The sequence below is a fragment of the Embiotoca jacksoni genome, unplaced genomic scaffold (genome assembly GCF_022577435.1).
Source record: "Embiotoca jacksoni isolate LCO1_2020_lvr unplaced genomic scaffold, fEmbJac1.0.p SCAF_18, whole genome shotgun sequence".
In the NCBI taxonomy this organism is placed as follows: Eukaryota; Metazoa; Chordata; class Actinopteri; family Embiotocidae; genus Embiotoca; species Embiotoca jacksoni.
Window position 1 is genome coordinate 4,143,168 of NW_027185318.1, and position 22,498 is coordinate 4,165,665.

Here is a 22,498-nt window from a genome sequence, read left to right on the forward strand (position 1 = left end):
ATAGGTTAGCTCTAAATACTTTAATTTCTTTTGAACAAAAATTCCTTCATGAATATATTGAGCACAAAGAGAAGACTGCAAAACAAAGTGCAGCGATTCTCCAGCCAGCCTGCCGATGTTTATTGTTTCATCAGTCGCACATTTCATAGATATGGAGACAGTAAAAATTACAAACGGGGCTACTTTACACTATACAAAATGGTCACTTATTAAAATAAAAATATATCTTTTCATAATCTTAGTCTTCTGTACATGTAAAAAAGAAAAAAGACCCCACAGATTATTTACAAGAGAAGTGAAGCCAGTTTGTAATGCTGCGTTCAGGGTCCTGCCGGCCAGCAGTGTTAATGGGACTGGAGGTGATGTGCCGTCGGATTCGCCAGTAGTCCGAGAATGGTCGAGAGACAGTGCAGCTTTTCCTTAACGTGCTCTGGCAACTTCTCGTTCTCTTTATACCTGCGGAGGACACATTGTTCATTAGCTGCTGTTCCTTCCACCAACATTTTGTGTGAAATCGTGTGGCTGTGTTTAATCGGGCTCTGTTGACGCTCCGGTAAACATTACAGCTGTCCCCCCCCAGCGGCCCACAGTCTTCGCCACAGAACTGACGATCACATTCGTCCATCACGTGTGACGTGTTTCCCACCTGGTGATCCTCCCCTCTGGAGATGTGTAGGAGATGCAGGAAACTCCTGCCTGAACCACCAGCTGAGAGCCGTCGTTGAACTGCACCCACACCTCTCCGCTCGTCAGCTGCACAAACAAAAAAAGACACCGTTTTTCATCACGGAGGCGACTCCTTTGCTGATGATAGAATATGAGGTTTATCGACTTATCCATTTACCTGCGAGGCCCATCCGACGTTGGGTACAAATATTGACTTGACCACTTTCCCCGTGCTCTGAAGCAGGTCCTGTCGCACCGGGGAGCTTTTCTTACTCAGGCTGGCTGTGGTGAAATCCGACCCGTCGTAGGAAATCATCTGGAAATACACGTTTAAAAGAAATCAAATCTCGGACTCGCCTACAAATGTGTCAAACCACGCAAACTCTGAGATTCGCACTCGAGCGTATTGCTTTTTTTCCGTGGCGGCGCTAGTGAAATGTTTATATGTTCTAAACGTATTGATCTGTGATCACTGTTGGCATTCTGGTTTTGCTGTTGGCAGATATCCTCCCCACCGTCTGCAACATTAAACCAATAAATCAAAACAATCAGAGGTCAGAAAAAAACGGTCAGAGGCGATTTCTCACGTCTCGCTTTTATCGTGGCATCCCGGTAAGTCATCTGCTGGTGTGAGGCTGGGAGACACTTACTGAAGGAGTGATTTGTGGAGGTTTAGGAGGTGAAGCTGTGTCAGGAGGCTGCGGGTGGGAGGCCGAGCTGGCAGGTCTCCTAGGGAACGATAACGTATATAAAAATATAAATTTGTCATGCGAGATTAGGGAAGGGAAAAGAAAAAAAGAAAAAAAAAGTGTTGTAGGCGACGGTGAGATCTGTGGTCTCACCTGCCGATAGTTATGGGGAAGAACAGGACGTTGTTGGCGCTGCGCTGCTCTTCTGCTGCGACGGCGGCCTCCAGCGACAGACACATGCCGTGGCCCTCGTCGGACATCTCCACGTACAGCCTGCTCTCTGGGCTCAGGCCGCTCAGCCCCGCCTCGCCCTTCACCGTGCACGACTTCCCGCTCTTCTCCACCACTCGCACCAGTTCTGACGTCTTGTGGGTTTTGGCTCCTGCGGGACAGTTGTGACGCGTTGGTGTCACACGGAACAGACGCAGCACTTCCTGCGCGCGATCAAACGTTCTTACGAACACGTCGGACTCACCGTCATAAAAACAAACCTCCAGGTCTGCGTCGGGCGAGTTCTCCATCAGCATGACCTTGGCCTGCTTGGTGTAAAGAGTCACTTTGGGAGTCTTGGATTTCACAAGCTGCACGAACCTCGAGGCGTACTGGTACTTCTTCCAGTATTTCTCTGTGACAACAAAAAGACAAATATTTTTCATTTCAGATTTCATTTCTAATTTTACATCGGCTGACGCTCTCGAGTGTGACTCGTCCATCAGACTACCTGGAAGGTCGTCGTAGCTACAAATGAAAATATCTTCTGGAGGAGCTGGAGGGCGGTCCAGCACAGGAAAACCTTTCCCACCATTAGGCTGGTAGATGGTCACCTGCAACGCACGGAAATATGAAGCTACCACTCACAAGATTCTGAGAAGTATAAGGCTGCATGATGCCAAAAAGCTTGTGGGACACATGAAAACATTAGCTGAGCTGCTGCGTGATATTCTGAGTGTAGTATCGTACCATCGATCCGTCACAGGAGATCCGAAGGACTTCTTTCACCCTCTCTTGGCCATTTTGGCTTTTTAACAACTCCATACACACTTCCCCCGAGTCCAGGATGCTCACCTGCAGGAGAGACGAGGAAAAGACATCAGACACCGACGGGTATCTCAACTGCTCACACGGTGAAACGAAAAAGGACTAGCACCCTCTTACAACGGCGTTCTTGGTCTTCTGTCGGATAGACTTCAGCCTGGTTGCACACAGAGGCGGGACAATGTCTCTCAGTGTTTTCTTCTGCTTGTCTGCGTTGGGTTTCGACTCTCTGCCGTGAGGATGCTGGAACTCCGCCCCGGGGATATTCTCCCTGTAGGAGTCCGGGTTAGAGGGAAGCTGCTGGTGCTGGTTGTGGTGAGGGTTCACGCCTCGGCCCGCGGGCTTGTCTGTCCAGGAATTGTGAACCCCTAAAGGTCCTCTGTTGCTGTGGAAGCTGCCAGTGCTGCTGTGAGTGCTGTTGTCTGTGGGCCTCTGTCCCGAAGCTAAGAAAGAGGGAAAAAAGACTTTGCCTCAGCTGAATGGATCGAAGAACCTGAAGATCTGTCTGACAGTTTTTTGTTTTTTTTTACAACCTTTTATTGCATAACAGTGATAACAGCAATTTCACCTTCATTGTTGAGCCAGTTAGAAACTCCCTCCAGGTCCTGAAATTGTAAGTTTGGTGGATGTGCTGTCTCTGCAGACAAATACCCAGAACTGAAACAGACAGCGCAATCGGTTAATCTCCACAAATTTTAAATATGAAAAAAAAAAAAAAGATCCTGAGCAGACGGACTACTTACTTTGCTGACTGTTTGACAGGCGGAGAGGGGAGCCTGCCGTGCTCTGAAAATGGGTGTTGAGTGGAGGAAACGAGGAAGACCGGCCGCCTCACACCGACCAGCGTTTCCTCTGAGTGACATCTGCTCAGCTCAGCGTGACCTGAACTCTGGCCCGGTGCGGCAGAACTGGAGCGATCTGAAGAGTGAGCCCTCCTGAGGTAGCGAGAATAAGGCTCTCCACTTTCTCCACCGTGTACCGCCCTGCCCCGGCCCTCCCTGTGAAATCTGTCCGGCGGGTGCTGATGCTGCCTGTCTCCGTCCTCAAAACAGGCGCTGCTGGGTTGGCGTGGAAGACTTTGAACGGGCGTCATGCGGTTCGGCAGGGCGGAGTCGATCACGTGTCCGGCTCGCCTCTGGAGGCGGCTGCTGCTGCTGGCGGAGGTGGAAGAGGTGCAGGCCGTGGAGATGGTGGCGATGCCGCTGTCGATGGATCCGTCGTCCTCCGGCCCCAGCTCCTTGGTCCTGACCAGCAGGCTGTGGGTCATGAACGGGTGGTCCAGCACTGCGGAGAGGCTGGGCCGGTGGGCGGGGTCTCTCTGCAGCAGCTGATGGATCAGGTCCTGAGCCTCCAGAGAAACGTGGGCAGGCATCTCATATTCCCCGAGAACCACTTTAGATAACGTGTGCTTCACTGTGTCCGTGTCAAACGGAGGGCGACCCATCAGGAAGGCGTAGAACATGCAGCCGAGCGACCAGACGTCGGACTCCAGGCCGTGGGCGCTGCGGGTGGCCACCTCGGGAGAGATGTAGTTGGGAGTCCCGCACATAGTGAAGTGCTTTTCAGTCGGGAGTTTGAGCTGAGTGGCCAAACCGAAGTCTCCTATCTTAATGTTCATGTTGCTGGTCAGCAGAAGATTGGACAAGGTCAGATCTCGATGCAAGATGCCGTGAGTGTGTAAATACAGCATTCCTTTTACGATTTGATGCATGAAATGTCTTGCTGTGGAGCAAAAACAGAGAATTTTTTTTTTTTTTTAAAAGGCTGGCAGCACACAAAACGGTGATATTTAGGTTTCTGAATGAAATACTGCCGCCTGACCTTCGTCCTCCGAGAAAGGCATCGTTCGCTCTTTCAGGTACCGACTCATCTCTCCATTGTGACACATCTCCAACACCAAGTACACATAGTTGCTGTCCTCAAAGTAGTTGTAGAGCTTTAAAAAGGAAATGGTGAAAAATATTTACACTCGAAATATTAGTGCAACAAAACAAAGAACGCGTCTGATTGGACTTCATTGTGAAACGAGCAGCTCTCCTGGTTCATGTTTGGAGTTGAACATTATCGACGCCACTGATGGCCAAATCTAAAATTAAGTGAAGTGGGAAAAAAAATAAATGGTGGAGTGGCTGAAACACAAGTCGGGGCAGGTTCACGGTTTACATAACCATGGCAACGACACAAAAGGCTGATCTACACAGACTCCAACACAACTGTCGTTTTTTTTCTTTAAGTCCCAAAAAAACCACACCGGCATTCCTCCAGTTAGCCGTTTGTCCATCTAAGATAACGAGTGTATTTTTTTTTTTACAACAGATTGATCTGCACAAACATGGACAAAACTGGTAAACAAAGATTTCTGTCCTATGCTAAAAAAAACAAAAAAAACAATACCTGTTTGTTCAGTATTTTTTTTGCACAATTAATCCAATTATGTTTTCTGAATTTCTCGATCTTTTTTTTGTTCCAGTAAACTCGCATGGAAAAGTGGCACCAAGGAAAGTGGAGCATCTCAGTGTTGGCACACGACTACCAGACATGTTTCTGAGGCCAAATATAGGCAGAAATAATACATTTTTTTACATTTTTGAAGTCTGTAAATATGTGAATTTCAACAATAGCCTCATTCATGAATAAAAATAAACACTAATAAAACCATGCCAATTCTAAAAACAGATTCGAATTCAGCGTAAAAAAAACCGACCGATGACAACAAAAAAAAGGTGAGAATTGTGTTTGGCAGTTTTAATCTAAAGGAAAACAAATAAATAAATGACATAGAGAGCCGACGTTACCTCGAGTACTGAAGGATGTTTGAGCCGGCAGTGGATCTCCACCTCGTTTGACACGCGCTGGACCATGCCAGCTTTCTGCATTGCTTTTTTGTCGATCTGCAGATGGGAAGCACGGAGATAATTATACACCCGCCTCTCACAGGACCAACTTGGTACGGTGGTTTGGTTCGGTGGGCTGACACGCAATCTGTCAACCCGCAAAGACAATGAACCACCAACAGCTCATTTGTAAGGAGACGAGGGACCACAAGGTAGCCCAGGGGAGGTAACTATGGTCTCATAATCCGAGGGCACCAGTTTCCACTTCAACTGTCAGCAGATGGCAACAGCTTGTGTGTTGACTAAGCGTCTTTCATTACAAATAATTATAATTATAGTTAACATCACTGGCACGCAAAAAAACAAACCAAATGTGGATGGTCTTACCGTTTTGATTGCAACCTCCAGGCCGGTCTTCACTGATTTTGCCCGGTAAACACATGCAAAAGAACCTTTACCAAGGAGAGTGAGGACCTTAAAATCCTACAAGCACAGACAGAAGAAAAAACAACAACAACAACATTGAGTTAAAAAAAAAATCTGTATGATCAAGAATTTAGATGAAAACAATCAAATCTCATGACAGACAGGATCTTTAAAAAAAAAAAAAAAAGCACCTGGATCCTCAGCTCCTGATCGTGACATAAACTCCCTTTCTCCTTCTCAAGGTTTTGAAAGAAATAGTGAATAACGTGATCAAAAATCGCCCCTCGAGCCTGCGACATGCTGACAAGTGACAACACGAGTCGACCCGATCACGGAGACGAGAAATCCTCCCACAACAAAACGTTAACTGTCAAAAACAAGCCGCAGACACCTGACGGCCAACCCGAAGCCTTTAATGATCCCGGTCGTCTTCCCGCGGACGGGACGTTTCCAGGCAGCGCGTCGGGCTCTCCAAACGGACGCACTTGCGCACAACGACGGTGTTTGTGTCCGGAGGAGGGGGAACCAAAGCGGATCAAAACCGACTGTTGAAAATCACAATAAGGTTGTTTTTTGTTGTTGTTTTTTATACGCAAACTGGATTGTCTTATTTTAGTAACGGATTTAAATCACAAGATGAAACGACCAACTGGCTGGTTTTATTAATTTGGCGTTACGCGGCACAGTTTGGCTTTTTTTTTTTTTTTTAACTAAACGTTTGACGCATCTCAAACTTGAATGCACTTTTATCCATATTATTATTATTTAGCGACCAAATACTGCTTCTCTGAACCAGATGATCTGAATATAACTCCAGCCTTTTGTTTTTAAACTTAACGAGGAGCCGCTAGCTGGGCGGGCGTTAGCACGACGCAAAAAACACTCACCTCGATCTTGTCGCCGATGGAAACGCTCATGGTTCCTGTTTTCAGCTTTGCAGGTGCATGCGGGTTTGTAATAGTGTTCCCCGGTCGGTGGCGCGCATCGGTGGTCGGGGCAGCGGCTCTCAGCGTGTAAATAAATGCAAGTCTTGCGTTCCCCTCCAAAACTTTGCCATTTCTTCCATTTTGAAAATATCCGCCCGTTACTCGGCGCTGACGTCACGAGAGCGTCACATGACAACAACAAAAACGTGACACGCCCACTTCGAGCAAGACAATCCGAGTTAAAAAAAAAAAAAACCGTCGAGCTGCACGTCGCACGGTGCACGATGGGGATCCAGCCGGCCGGGGCCGCATGCTTCCTCTCGGGGCAGCACGCATGTTCCCGCTTGCAGGTTTAATTTTTTTTTTTTTTTTCGAGATCTCGTTCCTCATTTTTCTTAAATTTTTTTTTTTTTTTTTTTTTTTTTTTTTTTGGCGGCTTTAACATCTTCAAAAACTCATGAAAGTTGGTGCATGAGGCATGTGCAAAGTTTTGGTGAGGTTTGGAGCATCGTTTGACCTTAAACATCAACTTCTGGTGTCACAGCAAAACATCAAACTTAGCCGCATCGCCCTGGCTATACTATATACTATATATTATATACTGTACACTATATACTATAAACTATATACTATATACTATAAACTATAAACGGTATACTATAAACTATATACTATAAACTATACACTATATACTACATACTATATACTATATACTATATATTATATGCTATAAACTATATACTATATACTATAAACTATAAACTGTATACTATAAACTATATACTATAAACTATATACTATACACTATATACTATATACTACATACTATATACTACATACTATATACTATATACTATAAACTATATACTATATACTATAAACTATAAACGGTATACTATAAACTATATACTATAAACTATAAACTATATACTATACACTATATACTACATACTATATACTATATACTATATATTATATGCTATAAACTATATACTATATACTATAAACTATAAACTGTATACTATAAACTATATACTATAAACTATATACTGTACACTATATACTACATGCTATATACTATATATTATATGCTATAAACTATATACTATACAGTATACTATAAACTATATACAATTTTTTTTTTTTTTTTTTTTTTTTTTTTTTTGGACTATGACAAGTGTGACTTTTTTTGAATATTTCAGACAACAGACTTTGATACTTTACTGAGCAACTGCTAAAAAAAAAAAGTCACTTTTGGACTTTTTTTTTTGTTTCAGTTAACCTTTGGTTTGACGTTGTGTGGCTTACCCTTAGAGGGACTCGCTCTCTGTGAAACTCGCGTGTTACCTCGGCGGGTAAACCGTGAACCTCGCGTGTTACCTCGGCGGGTAAACCGTGAACCTCGCGTGTTACCTCGGCGGGTAAACTGTGAACAACGTGTGTTACCTCGGCGGGTAAACCGTGAAACTCGCGTGTTACCTCGGCGGGTAAACCGTGAACCTTGCGTGTTACCTCGGCGGGGCTCGAACCCGTGTCTTCGTGAGGTCGTTTCCAGCTGTGGGGCTGCATCGTAGACCGCTGGACTATCTTCGGCGCCGGAGGATGAACCGCGGCAGGAGAAAGTGGTTCAAGGAGTTCACTCAGAGTTTCCATTGACTCAGCCGACAGTCTGGTTAACTCAACAGGTAAAATATTCTACTTCACCAAGGTTGATATTAATGGTTCAGATTCCACCTGTTGATGGTGATTCAACTTTTAGTGAAGTTGAAACGTTTGGAGAAATTGAAAATGTTTTGCATACACTACACATTACAGGAAAATGTACCTTGAAAACATGTATATCTACTATTCAAAGAATGTCTGCGGCAATTTTGGTCGCATTTGAATGAATATTTGTGGACGGTGGAGTTATAGGTTGCAGTGAGCCAAAGATTTGTCACAATGCTGTTTGACTCCTGGGAAGGTTGGTGGTGCAGTGGTTACCACTGATGCCTCTCAGCTAGAAGGTTTGGAGTTTAAACTCCTCCATTGTCATGAATTTTAAAATAGAATCATGTCGTCCAAGTTATGAAATTATAGCAAAAACTCACCCAAAAGTCATTTTTGGGTGAGTTTTTGGACGACATGCTGCGCATGTTGGTAAATGTAGCCGCCGGGGCATCTGCTAACGAGCCATTTGGCCACGCCCACTCGCGACTCCACTAAAATACGAAGTTTTTCGCCGGGAGAGACGCGTGTACCAACTTTCATGAGTTTTTGAATTTGATAAAACCTCCAAAAATGCAGTTGTTTACGGAGAATAATAATAACGCGTAATAATAATTCCTTGAAGAACAATAGGGCTTTCGCACCATCGATGCTCGGGCCCCAAATATTGCTTGTGTGCTTGAAACGATCGGTTTTTTTTTTACCTGCCATCTTAGTTCTGCAGATGTGCATGTTTGTATTTATAATATATTAATATCATGCATTGTATGTGTATATATAAATCTGTGCAAAGGGATCTGCAGAGTCTGTCAAAGTGACATGTCTTGTCTGTATTTGCTCAAATGGTTATTTCTTACATGTCATATATATAAAAATATATATGTATTTAATAATATATACTTAATTTCTCAATATAGCCTACTTCATGTTTTTATTCTTAGTTTCAAAGACAAAATATTTTGAAAAGGCAAATAAATTACAGCTTTGTATTTTTACAGAACTTCAGGTGTTCTCTGCCAATTTTTTTTTAATTTTTTTGTTTCAAAATTCAAGTTATGTAGGCGAGGTCTATCCCGATTTGAATTTTTCTTTGATTAAAATCTCATTAATGTCCTGTTTCTGTGCTGTCTTGATTGGACCTCACGAGACACAGGCAAAGTGTAGATGCGGCCAATTTCTCTTATATTCTCCTTCTGAAAATCAAATAATTTCAGACTTAAGATTGTTTGTCTTACAGACAAATGTATTTATTTTTGCAATCTTTAAATCCCATAACTTAAATATGGAAAAATGCAAGAAAACAAAAAAGGAAACAGGCAACCAATCACTTCCTAAAGAAATTTGGTGTGTCAAGCATTTTCATTGTAACACTAGGAATGTGTTCTTTATGTACATATCTATGCCGGCTACTTTTATTTACTAAAATAATATTTACAGTTTCTAGACATGGACATCTCTTCAAACTCATCAAATACAAATATATATAGAATTTGTATTATTGCATACAAACTAATAGTTCTGCAATAGCAATTGTTTGGGCAGCACTTTCTATTTCTCTAATGGGTGATTGGATTCAGTGCTGATACCGGGCGCTTAAGAGACACATGGAATGCAAACACAAGGCGTCCCTTCCTGTACGGCGCAAAGGAAACAGTTGTACGTCAGAATCGGAGTTTAATCTATTGCATCATTCTTTAATTTATTAAAGGACGTCAAACCTTTGAGAGAGTAAAGCACACCGTTGTCACACATAAGGATGGCAAAAACCTCAACGGGTTATGTCCAATGGGAGGGGCGGGGGGTGGGGGGAGGACACACACACACACACACACACACGCACACACAAAAAAACGAATCCACAAAAGTGGCTGTTGGGGATTGAGAAATGGTCCCAGGTATCGATGTTTCTACTGGCTAGATGGTGCGTGGTGGTAAATGCAGTGATGGGTGCAGTTTGCTTGTCTGACAGATGTTCAGATCTCAGTCCACCTCCATCTCTTTTGTGCCAGGCTTTGTCTGCTGGCTTCCCTTTGTGTCTCCCTTCCCTTCTGTTCCTTGCTTAGCTGACGTGCCGTTATGAGCTCCACTGTTTTGCTCATTCACTTCAGGGACCTCCTCCACTGTGGGCTTTGGCCTGTTGATCACTGGATTACATGCATCCTCCAGCTCCTGGTAAGGAAGTGTGTTGGCAGAAGAAAATGAGCAGATCTGATTCTTTCTAATGGAGTAAAATATTCTTATTCAGTTGATCACATACCTGGATTTTGGCGATGATGTCTGCTACTTTGACAACGGGATCTTGAGTTATCGCAAGTTTGCTCTGTGCATTCATCTTGCTGTTCATCCAGCCCATGCTTTCATTCACACACTTCTCTACAGTGCTCATTTCCTCAGCACTCAAATGCAGGTATCGCTCATCCTAGGAAAAAAATTTGGGAAAAAGAAAATCATTAGCAGGTCTTCATTCATAGCTTATACCTAGTTTATAAATACCATAGCATTAATTGTCAATAAATTCCCCTCTTTGGTTTTACTAAACTTTCACAAATCCAATAGACATGTTTAAAAGCCCCCCAAAAAAAACATTTAGGAAAGTGTGTAGATGTCACAATAAACTGCTGAGTCCTCCAGGATGTGACCTGAACAACTGATTGTTCAATGATATGCAGGATTTGTAAACTGTACCTAATTTAATTTACCAAATGGCAGACCTCACAGATTCAGGAGTGTTTTACCTTCTGCTTGTAGGAATCTACAAACTTCATGTAGAGTTGCAGCTTCTTTCCCAGCTCTTCAAAAGCCCTCGGCCTGTCCTCTTGCTCTCTGTGCCGGTCCTGAATGGGCTGACCCAGCGTCTGGAAAATATCATCGATGTTAATGTTGATAGCTTTTGCCATTGTAAAACCTTTATGTTTCTCGTAGTTTATAAAATCTCATCCGTGAATGAAAGCAGAAATTGTCTTTGTACTGAATGCAAACCGACCTTGAGTGCATCTAGCTTCTGCTCATAGACGTGTTTGGGTTGGTCCTCGCCGTCCTCGTACAGCCAGTTCTCCGTGTCCTCCAGCATCAGTGTCAGCCGGTTACTGTCCTGTTAATAATAGCCAACCATAAAACGGCCCTTATTAAAATCATTTGCTTGGTGCTTCCTCTCTGTCGTAATAGTTTTCACTTCATCAGGGTGACTGTTGTTACGGAGGCATGGAGGAAAGTGTCTCTTACCTCCTCAGTGATGTATTTTTCATAAATTCCACAAAGTTTGTCGCGCAGATCATATACGTACTCTTCCACAGCATTTTTAGCGTCGTTCAGCTCTTTCACCAGTTTGTCCTGAACAATCATCTGACGCTGGAGGGGAAAAAAAAAAAAAAAACACAAAAAAATATCTCAGAGGAGATGAACAATAACAGGAATACCTAAAAATAGAATTATATCTAACAACAAACTGTAGCATCAAAAATTACATTTGAGTTAAATGAAGTCCTCTGACACAGTCCAGAAACATTTATCGACCAATACCGTTTACCAGGATACCAATTAAACAGTATGTAATCGATTTGTAATATTTATTACTTATTATTTATTAATATTTATTTAAATGAATATTTTCAAATGGGCGTCGTGTATAATAAGTGGTTGGTTATTTTAAAACATAACAGCTTCTGTATCCATTAAACAAACATCGTGGCTCCCCCCTCGACCAATCAGCTGCTTAGAAAATGCCCAGATGGAACAATGACCAGCAAAAGTGCCCCAGGAAACAATTATATGCATCATGCATGCATGAAGTACATATCAGGGTCTAATTCCTTTGTATCCTTTTGGGCTCTGCGAATCAGCATTTCAATCAGAGCTTGACTCAGCTTTTTCAAAGACCGAGCACTCACCTCATACTCCACAAAGTCAGTCAGGACATCGCTGTCAAGCTGTCGGATGTTGTTGGCCACGATGGGAAGATCAACACTCTTCACTTTGACTTTGGGCTTACTTCCTCCTGCTGTTGGGTCCTGCTTTTCCCCCGCTGCCCCCTCCTGGATTTGTAAACCAGAAATAAGACTTTCAAACATGGGGGCACGTCGGCAAATTTAAATGATCCGTTTTTTAGATTATTGACATGATTGCATGTCATTCAAGTACAGATGCATCAACAAGCAGCTCCGACGTGAATTCCACAGTTTAGAATCTACAAAATTCTTACAACGTTTTCTAGGTTTATGTTGCTTAAATCTCAAACAGAATAAAAGTCACTGTGGATCATGTTTCTATAAAGACTAGATTATTCTGTCTGAAAAGCTACATGTGTATAAAACCTGCCTGACTGATGCCAGTATTTTCTCAGTATTAGTGTCAACGTCTGGCACGAGTAGGAAAACACAGCATATGGATTTGGGTTTTTAAAAACATACCGTGTTAGTGCACCATTTAACTACAGGCCAGCTAACCTTATTGCTGGAACTACTGTCCTCGTTCTGCTGGTCCTGGCTTTGGCCTTCCTGGTCCACCTGCATTTTGGTCTGAGAAACAACACACTCAGTTAGAAAATTATATATATATTTTTTTTTTCAAGTATATGTTAAAAAGCATGAGAGTGGTTACTGCAGGGAGAATATCTTTCAAACATCTTAATGTTATTGTAAGATATAGTTGCTTTTAATGTAGCTAAAAATCCTCGATGATGTAATGAGACATCCACAGTCTGATGATAATGGTCAATAACTAATCCACAAGCTCTATACAGTCTCTAGAGGCACATATTTCTTTATTAAAAACATCATATTTTAGTTGTTTAAATGCGATGGTCTCATTGGATCATCATCTGGAGAAACATCTGTACCAGGTTTAATGGCGATATCTCAAATAAATATTGAGTTATTTGACTCTGGATCAAAATGTTGGACCAACAGACTGACGACCGTGACAAAACTCATCTCACCTGCTCCTCTGCTCTGCCTTCATTTTGCACCATTGGCTCGGAGTCAATTTGCATGTCCTCTCCTTCACCTTTCTGCTTCTCAATCAGCGAGGCGCTGGACACGCTGAAGATGCCGTGGACGTTGACGCGCACTTTGACTTTCACTTTGGAGCTGTCTCCATCTGGCTGGGGAACCACATTCTGTACTGAAAAACAACCTGGGAGCAGATGGAGACAGACTAAGTGTTATGCTGCTTCTATAACAGGACTGCAACATGTTCCCGTGACCGACCGGCGGAGGTTGCAACAAACTGCTGTCCCACCTGACAGGACACAGCCACCTACCAAACGCACATACGCACACAGGCCATGATGCTGTTACTACAACCCGTCTGAGGGAGACTGTGCCTTATTCCTAATTACCATCCAGGCTGGAGATCCCAAGAGGGACTCAAATGGGCCAGCTACTAGGGCACATACAGCAGTCTGCTGTGTTGCTGTAAACACGTGTAGCTGCTAAAAGGAGCCAGACAGTCATGTTAAACTGCTGTGAATCAGCCTCTCTATGAAAACTGAGTAAAGACTGATCACTTTGATACTTCACCTATCCTGTGGTCCGGGTAGGGGAGATCTTGAGGGCTGCTGTAGAAGGCTTCGAGGTCAAAGGGTTCCTTCTTGTGGAAGGTGATGACTTTGGAAAAAGGAGCAGCGTGATTCTTACTAAACACCTCACACTCTCTGCAACAAACACGCAGCAGAAGAAAAAGCAAAGTCAGGTTGTGGAAAATCGACAGTCAGCACATACTGTATCTTCAAGCTGGCGGACCTAGCTTGGATTACTATGTAGAGGGATGACTAAAGAGAAATATTGTCTTATGTTACTGCTTCATTTAGAGGTCTTTACCCCAGCCCATCCTCTGTTGGTGACTTCCAGCGCAGAGTAATGGGGAAGGGAACCACGTCAGTGATGGAGAATTCACGAACTTTAAATGCTGGAGACAAAATTGCACACTACACCCAAACGCACCACACACATAAACACACACACACACACGCCATTATATGCAGTTGTATTATGAACAACGGGTTAATTGTATAGTAGATTGGAAACGAAATATGTGTCCGAGACGGATACTACCTGAAGTGCACAGCCTCTTGCTACAGCTTCGTCTGCATTGAGTGTGGTGCTGATGTCTTTGCAGAAAAACTTGGCGATCCTCTCTTTGATAGCCGGGATTCTTGTAGCTCCTCCAACTACCTCCACTGCATAGATATCATCCCGACTCAACTCTGCCACAAAACACATACAGTGATGAAAGGATTCTTCCTTTATATAACGTTCAAATTGGACATCTTTGGAAGTTAAACTAAATTTAAGGGACATACTTGAGTGTTCGAGGGCTGTTTTCAGCGGCATCTCCACTCTCATCAGATACTGAGCGCACATGTCTTCAAACTGCCCCCTGCAGGTTACAAATGAGGAAGGAGCCATATTCACAATGCTATATGTCCACAGTAGGAATGCATGATGAGGAATAAAAGAAGAAAATGTGTACCTGTTCATCCTGCTGGAAACGTCAATGTCGTTCATGAAGCACTCGATATTCAGAGGCAGGTCGGAGGAGTTGGCACTCATCAGCTTCTTCAGCTTCTCGCACTCCTGGTGCAGCCGCAGCAGGGCCCTCGGATTGTCCCGCACGTTGAGCTTGTACTTGCCCTTAAACTCCTCGCAGAAGTAATCCACCAGTGCCTCATCTAAATTACGCCCACCGAGGAACTGGTCGAACGCCGTGGCGAGAACCTGACAGAGCAGATCGACGCGTTAGCGGTTTCAAAGTACAGGTGTGGGCGTGGCTTCGGACAGAAAACAAGGAAAAAAGGCTAACCTTGAGTTTGCCTTTGTTAAAGGCCGTGATGGAGACCTGGAATGATGAATGTCCCATGTCCACGAACACCACGTTTCTTGGCCTCTCTTCTGGAGTAGGAAGGTCTTGTTTGTAGATCCCATAAGCCAAAGCCACTGTGCATGAGAAAGACATTTTTTTTCCATCACTGTAATGTCTTACATTTTTGAGATGCAACATTTTACTAGATCTATCCGAAATAATGAACTAACATCTCAGATAAGTCTTTTTTTTTTTAGCTTACTCCAATAGATATAACCTTTGCAAAGATTGGTGTCATTCCAAACCTCGAAGACAAAAAATATTATTCCACCTTACTCTAACGCCTTCATTTTTCAAATTTCACTATTAGCAATTTATCCGAGAACACTGACCTGCAGTCGTATCATTAATTAGCCGTAGACAGTTCAGCCCTGCAATCTGTGATGCATCAAACACGGACCGTCTTTCAGCATCTGTGAAAAAACCCGGGACCTGTAAAACAGAGCACACGTCAGTATGTTTCCTTTGGATTGTGTTGATCGTCTTCCGTAATGTTTTCATCACTCACAGAGATGACACAGTCCACCACCGGCTTCTTCAGGGCGCTCTCTGACGTCTCCTTCAGCTTGGTGAGCAGCATCCCCGTGATCTGCTCGACTGTGAACGCCTTGTCTTCGTCCAAATAACGCACCTGTAAACAGGATGCAAAGGTGATGTGTGTGTAAAAAAACAACAACAACAACAACATCTGTGCATCCCACTCCCTTATTGTGGTCAGCATCATGACTGAATTAAAAGAACAAAGGTGTGCAGTGACAGCAGGAAATAATCAGGGTCAGAGAGGAAGCTGAGAAAAACAGAAAGCAGCAGAAAAGAAGTGGCTGGAAGCTGTACCTTAATTCCAGTGTTTCCATTGGCCAGTTTATGTAAGCTGTAAGGCAGTTTGGGTTTTTCCGCTTGGATAAATGGGTCATCAAACGGTCTTCCGTGGAACTTTTTAAAGCCATGAACTGTATTTTTGAAGTTTGTTATTACCTGAAAAAAAAGAGGGTACTGTTATAGTTCACAAATGCCACTTGTAAAGATCATAATGAAAGAGACTACAATTAATTTCATCGTCTCAATGTGTAATGTTGCTTTTATTACAGGAATAAGACACATTTCAATGGATGAGCTTACTTGACCCTTGGCTGCATTTCCAATCATGCGATTTTTGGAGGCCAAAGATACACAAGCCCTTGATGGAGGAAAAGCACATCAGTAAAATTAGGCAGGCTAAATAATCCTGTTAACAGATGTGCCAGATGAGCAGAACTGTAATTGACTGAATCAGAAATGTTGCCACTGAGGAAATTTCACAAGGGAGTCTGTGGAAGAACCACAAACTAGGGCAGTGAGACGAACCAGTTCACCTTCAAAATCTTCCTGTCCAAAGGAAGAAAATCATTTACACTTGTCTTTTTTAGCAGCAGCAGCAGATCCTTGTGTTTACTGACAAAGATGAATGCCTCTGGTTCACGGTTCCATTTCACACTGGCCGACAGTGACAAGTCACTCCCTTGTTTCACCTTGCCACAAAAATATCCCCATTTACTTAAAGGTACAATGCTGCGCTCATTCTCCTTTGCAGCTGCACATCCACGTTTGCAGGATGCTGCGGGGGGGAAACAACGTGCAGAAAACAGACGGGGAGTATTGTTCTTGTAAAATGAGTTAAATCATTTTATCCCATATAAATAAAGACGGTTAAAATCCCCCCCCCCCTCCCGGGATTAAACCCACTGTCGTTTCCGGGCTGGTCCCTGCAGCCTATAGACGTTAAAAGATGTAGCTTTTTTTTTTTTTTTTTTTTTTCAACAGACCACATCAGATCGCAATGTCATGTAAAAAAAAAAAAAAAAAAGAACCTATTCATTTGCCTTTCCAGCCTTTTATGTTAACATGTGCCGTAAATGACAAATAACACCATGTCTTTATTAGGTTGCCTAATTCATCCAACTTTGTCGCGCACTGCGCAGCTCAGAGGTTCTTATCAGGAGACATGTCTGTGAGGGAAAACGTGTCATTTCTAGAAACCGACAAAAGCGACATTTTGACCTGTTATAACCTGCCGTGACGGCGGATAACCGGTAGTTACAGGCCTCATCACCACCACCACCACCACCATCACCACCATCATCCCCGCAGCCGCCTCTATAGGCTGCTATACCGCACGGCCGGTGCGCTTCTCCGTGCGCAAACATTGCGTAACGCAAAGCCAGACCATTCTCCACGGTGATGATGATGTCTGTCAATATTTATACTTACGGTGTGCATCTGTCACTGTAATCGTTGGCAATGGTTTCAATGCCACCGCTCCTGGCCACAGCGATGTAACAATTTTGGAAACCCACATCAATGCCTACCACTGACATGATGAGCGCTCTCAAATTCACCTGCACTCACACTTATGAGGTTTAAAAAAAATAAATAAAAATAATAATAAAAAAATAAATAAAAAAAAGATAGAATGGCGGTCTGTTCCCAAATTAAACGTAAATCAAGCGTGTCTTCTGCCCTGTCAATATACCAGACAGCGAGCTGAGGGTAAACTAACTGCAATTACGAGCTGTTACGTAAAGTCAAGCTGTTTATAGCGAACTCATTCAGTGTTAATCCCGGGGAAGCGATGATGTCCACGGCGGATTCTCCCACTCCTCCTGGACAGCCCTAATATTCACCCAGCGGCTCGAGCAGACGGATGCCCCTCTAAGCCCCGCCCCCGAGGACGTCCACGATTGGCTGCGTCGCACCCGGTGGGGTTTACGCGATTGGCGCAACAACCAATCGATAACAGAAAACTCTAGAACCTCTATGAAATGGGAACTTGGGAGTACGTCACGCAGCGAAATGGTCGACAACTGTGCCCTGAATTACACCTGTCAGACACAGCAGCTCCGTTTAAATCTAACCTGCATCTGGGTGGACGTGTGTACAGCAGTAATATATATATATATATATGTATACAAGTACCATTACAGATGTGCAAATATTACCTGAAGCTTGCAAGAAGTGATGCACAGCGTGCAAAAAAAGCAAAGTGCTGCCTGAAAGATATTGCTGCTGGGAAAAATAAAAATAATTAAAAAAAAAACCTGAAGATTAGTAACACGTGGGTCTTGCCTACATGTAAAAGTTTTGTAATATGATGAACTGTGCATCTGAACAGTAATACTGCAAATATTGTCAATATATATTTGTAAATATTCAAACAAATTGTCAGTACATGTTGTAACCCCCCCCCCATAACAAATGGAATAACCTTATTTATACAACATGGATTTGCTTGTGCAAGATTGACTTAAATGTTTTTTTTTCATTATTTCATTTTGTTTTTGCATCAATAAAATAATTTAAAAAAATAGAATCAAATGTTCAGAAAGAAATAAAGAAAGCTTTATCAGAGTTTGTCAATAAAACAAGCTTTTAACATATATATTTTTTTCATTATTTCATTTTGTTTTTGCATCAATAATAATAATAATAATAATAATTAAAAACAAATATAATCAAATGTTCAGAAAGAAATAAAGAAAGCTTTATCAGAGTTTGTCAATAAAACAAGCTTTTAACGTATTTTTTTTTCATATCATTGTATTACAAAAATATGTAAAAACATTGCAGCAAGATGAGATGTTCAACATTTTTTTTATTCAAGCCAACAATAAATACGATTTCTTACATTTATATTTTATTTAATTTTTTCAAATGCAGTGAAGAGATGTTGACGGTCCGTAAATTCATATTTAAAGTGGACTCCTTTAAAAAAAAAAAAAAAAGGACCCATCGTGTTACTGGTGGTGTGTTGAACACTCGTCCTTCCTTCCTTCCTTCCTTCCTTTCCTTCCTTCCTTCCCTGCTGAGGACTTAAAAAGGTTTCTTCATATTCGAACTGAGCGCGAGCGGCCTGAGAGGAGAACCGGAAGTGCCGGTTGAACAAGCCGAGTCAGCCAGCGAGAGTGTCGGTCGGTCGGTCGGGCTTTTTTTTTTGTTTTTAACTCAGATTTAACAATGGGGCTGTTCGGCAGAACACCGGAGAAACCACCAAAAGACCTGGTGAGTACCGACGGCTGGAAGACCCGGACTGTCTTCCGCAGTTTTGGTCCGTAGTGAGAAAGAAACCGACGGGTTAGCCTTTAGCTGGCTCCGCTAACGTTAGCTGGTCATACTATCCGTTGATACTTTCTGAGCAGAAGAAAGAAAGAAAGATCAAACTAAGCCATCAGCCCGTGTGACACGAACCGATATTATTCAAACGGTACACGTGGTGTTTTATAGGCCTCGATAACCGGTCTTGTTTTCTGTACCGGTTAGCATTCAGGCTAACAAATGTTTTGCTGGCAGTCACGTCGATGTAAACAAACCCCTGCTGTCGCGACTCTGGCACAAATCAGCTGTTATACGTTGCTATAGTTACAACTGTGATGTGTATATGTATATATATTATAACTTGTAATGTGTCATTTCAGATCAATGAGTGGTCTCAGAAAATTAGGAAGGAGATGAGAGTGATTGACAGACAAATCCGAGGTAAGATGCAAGTCAGCAAGAGATATGCTGTGATTTATACAATTAAAAAAAAAAAAAAAGAAGCAAAATGTCCATTCAATTTGTGCATTTACTGTCTTGTCGTTTGACGAAGAGAGCGTCATAAAATGTTCTTTAACTGGAGTTCAAAAACAATAAAAGGAAATGAATGCAGGACCAGGAAAATGTAAAAGTCTTGTGTAAAAAGTGTAAATGTTAAATTTCTGGTGTGTGTGTGTGTGTGTGTGTAACCCGTTCGTTTTCAGATATTCAAAGAGAGGAAGAAAAAGTCAAAAGATCCATCAAAGATGCTGCCAAAAAGGGCCAGAAAGACGTGTGCGTGGTCCTCGCAAAGGAGATGATTCATTCAAAACGGGCCGTCACGAAACTTTACGCTTCCAAAGCCCAAATGAACTCGGTGCTTCTCAGCATGAGGAATCAGCTCGGTGAGCGTGGGGGCACAGTTAGCTGGGTCGTTGGTTGACGTCGTCACAAAAAAAAAATGAGTCTGCTTGACAATCGTGGAACCCGAGTAAAGGTAATGTTTTTGTCTTCTTTGCAGCTGTACTGCGTGTCGCTGGGGCCCTGCAGAAGAGCACAGAGGTCATGAAAGCCATGCAGAGTCTCATCAAGATCCCGGAGATCCAGGCCACCATGAGAGAGCTGTCAAAAGAGATGATGAAGGTCAGCGGCAAACCCTAACGCGAATAGATCCGATTTACAGTCGGGGTTGATTTGACTCTTGAGTGCACTCGTATTTTATCCTTCAGGCCGGCATCATCGAAGAAATGCTGGAAGACACGTTTGAGAGCATGGAAGACGGGGAGGAGATGGAGGAAGCAGCAGAGGAGGAAGTCGACAAGATCCTCTTTGAGATCACAGCGGGTGATGAAACTTGTTTATCTAAATCGCAACACATTGTCCCCAATAATAAAAGTTTGACGACAAGTTATTAAAACTGAAACCTCTGGACCCGTGTGCTCCGTTAGGTGCCCTCGGCAAAGCGCCGAGCAAAGTCACGGACGCCCTGCCGGAGATGGAGCCCGCCGGAGCCGCCGCCGCTTCGGAAGATGAGTCGGAGGAGGACATCGAAGCAATGCAGTCGAGACTGGCAGCTCTGAGGAGCTAAGGTGAACTGCCCCTGCTCTGTCTGTCAAAGTCAGTTTGCGCACTCCTTAAAGGACAGAGACTATTCTGGTGCAGGGTTTACAGTGCTGAGCATCCCCCCTTTTGCTTCATATTATATTTCCACATAATCATTTGGGGTTAACTTTGTGCTACGCAAGTTTTTTTTTCTTTTTATATATATGCGTGTGTGTGTATATATATATATACATATATATATATACACATATATATACACACACATGTATATATGTATATATATATATATGTATGTATGTATGTGTATATATATATATATATGTGTATGTGTATATATGTATGTGTATATATATGTATATATGTATGTGTATATATATGTATATATGTATGTGTGTATATATATATATATATATATATATATATATATATATATATATATATATATAGAACCTCTGGTCTTCTTGGCAAGAAGAAAAGTTTGTTTTGATTTTTGTCTTTTATTATTATCAGGGGAAACCCTCGGTAAGTGTTTATTATCCAAAGTCAAACAGAAGGTTAAAGAAGGTGTATATAATGTAAGTAAGTATGAAAAGCCTGCTGTGCCTACAGTGCTTCATCATATTCTTCTTCTGTCCTAAATTATGGACGGGTTGTGGAGGTATTTATGATCCAAAAAAAAGTGATTGAATAACTGGATAGATCACCATTCAGAAATAGTTTTAATTTCTTGGGATACATTTTGTAAGCAACAGCTGTTCTGTTTAACAGCAGCCTACGATATCTGAAACACGAGAGGTGAAGGGTGGATTTTGCTTTTGATAGCTAATTTTCTGTACAGGCAAAGTGTATCTGTTCTATATGTGGTCATATATGTTAAGCACACTCATCAGAAAAATGCACGCATACTACCTTAACCCATTTTTTTTTTTTTTTTTTTTTTGCATTCAGCTTGTAAAATGTTTGACTTTGTGTCACAATTGAGTTCCTTCTCAACAGGCAGATGCAGAGGAAATAGAAAAGTTGGTTCGTGTATTGTGGACGTATTGTGTGTCTAATTTTTCTATGTGAAAGGAGAAAAAAAATACAACAAATAAACTTTTAAGAACAAAAGTGACAGTTACTAATAAGTATACGATGCCTGCTTCTGATCACACTAACTTAGTGTCTTTTGACGTCACAACAGATTTGATATCAGGAATAAGGGCCGTTTTGGCAAGCAACAGCCCCCTCAGCAGGACAGAAAGTGTACTACATAGACAGTTGATACAAACACCTGTCTGGGAGAGGAAACCGCTTACTCTGCAGTACTGAAGATATAAACTACAGAGAGTTAAACAGCTGAGAGGTCATCAACACACTGGAGACTCACAAACTAAATGAGTAGATAAATGTCTAACCTGTTGCATGATGGGAGGTAGAATCACAACTCTTGTTGATAAGTTGAATGAGCAGAAGTGTCTTCTTTTCTTTTTCTTTTTTTTTTTGAAGGAGCGCTGGTGCATTTTGGGTCCATTTCGTTTGAAAGCCATTCCATTGGCTTTAAATTGGACAAAAGGATCAGGTTCCAGCCTCGCCTCTCCCTCAGCTGCTTTTGTAGTACTGTAACAAAACCTTGCCTCTGTTCTCCGGCTTCACTTTGTAGGCCAAAGGTTGGACAAAGCCAAAGTACTTTGGCTCTAATAATGCAGGAGCTCTCAGGTTAGTGCAGGATAAGGATTTCAAGACCAGGCAAAAATCTCATCTGAGC

At 42.4% G+C, this 22,498-nt stretch overlaps 3 protein-coding genes across 4 annotated transcripts; 1 reads left to right on the forward strand and 2 right to left on the reverse strand.

The window, feature by feature from the left end:
- Positions 1–88: 88 nt before the first annotated feature.
- plk4 (polo-like kinase 4 (Drosophila)) lies at positions 89–6,724 on the reverse strand. 2 transcript variants are annotated; one of them, XM_069152217.1, is made up of 15 exons: positions 6,538–6,724; positions 5,612–5,707; positions 5,186–5,281; positions 4,212–4,326; positions 3,134–4,112; positions 2,959–3,047; positions 2,511–2,833; positions 2,316–2,420; positions 2,077–2,179; positions 1,831–1,980; positions 1,509–1,737; positions 1,317–1,395; positions 845–982; positions 647–753; positions 89–456 (listed from the first exon to the last, which is right to left on the reverse strand). In XM_069152217.1, exons 1-15 carry the CDS (start codon positions 6,565–6,567, stop codon positions 345–347), a joined length of 2,751 nt encoding a protein of 916 aa, XP_069008318.1. In that variant the 5' UTR covers positions 6,568–6,724; the 3' UTR covers positions 89–344. The 2 variants fall into 2 exon arrangements, with proteins under 2 accessions (XP_069008318.1, XP_069008316.1); XM_069152215.1 differs by lacking the exon at positions 6,538–6,724 and adding an exon at positions 5,842–5,956.
- Positions 6,725–9,499: 2,775 nt separating this feature from the next.
- Positions 9,500–17,816, reverse strand: hspa4l (heat shock protein 4 like). The gene is made up of 19 exons (XM_069152218.1): positions 17,389–17,816; positions 16,261–16,318; positions 15,976–16,116; positions 15,650–15,772; positions 15,474–15,573; positions 15,082–15,215; positions 14,752–14,996; positions 14,582–14,658; positions 14,334–14,485; positions 14,100–14,206; positions 13,800–13,933; positions 13,217–13,413; positions 12,726–12,797; positions 12,171–12,314; positions 11,506–11,631; positions 11,267–11,374; positions 11,019–11,138; positions 10,541–10,702; positions 9,500–10,452 (listed from the first exon to the last, which is right to left on the reverse strand). The coding sequence occupies exons 1-19, from the start codon at positions 17,493–17,495 to the stop codon at positions 10,264–10,266; spliced, it is 2,496 nt and encodes an 831-aa protein (XP_069008319.1). The 5' UTR covers positions 17,496–17,816; the 3' UTR covers positions 9,500–10,263.
- A 1,218-nt stretch (positions 17,817–19,034) lies between these two features.
- On the forward strand, positions 19,035–20,968 carry chmp3 (charged multivesicular body protein 3). Its single transcript, XM_069152219.1, has 6 exons — positions 19,035–19,176; positions 19,590–19,650; positions 19,914–20,093; positions 20,210–20,331; positions 20,418–20,532; positions 20,637–20,968. Exons 1-6 carry the CDS (start codon positions 19,132–19,134, stop codon positions 20,774–20,776), a joined length of 663 nt encoding a protein of 220 aa, XP_069008320.1. The 5' UTR covers positions 19,035–19,131; the 3' UTR covers positions 20,777–20,968.
- Positions 20,969–22,498: the final 1,530 nt, after the last annotated feature.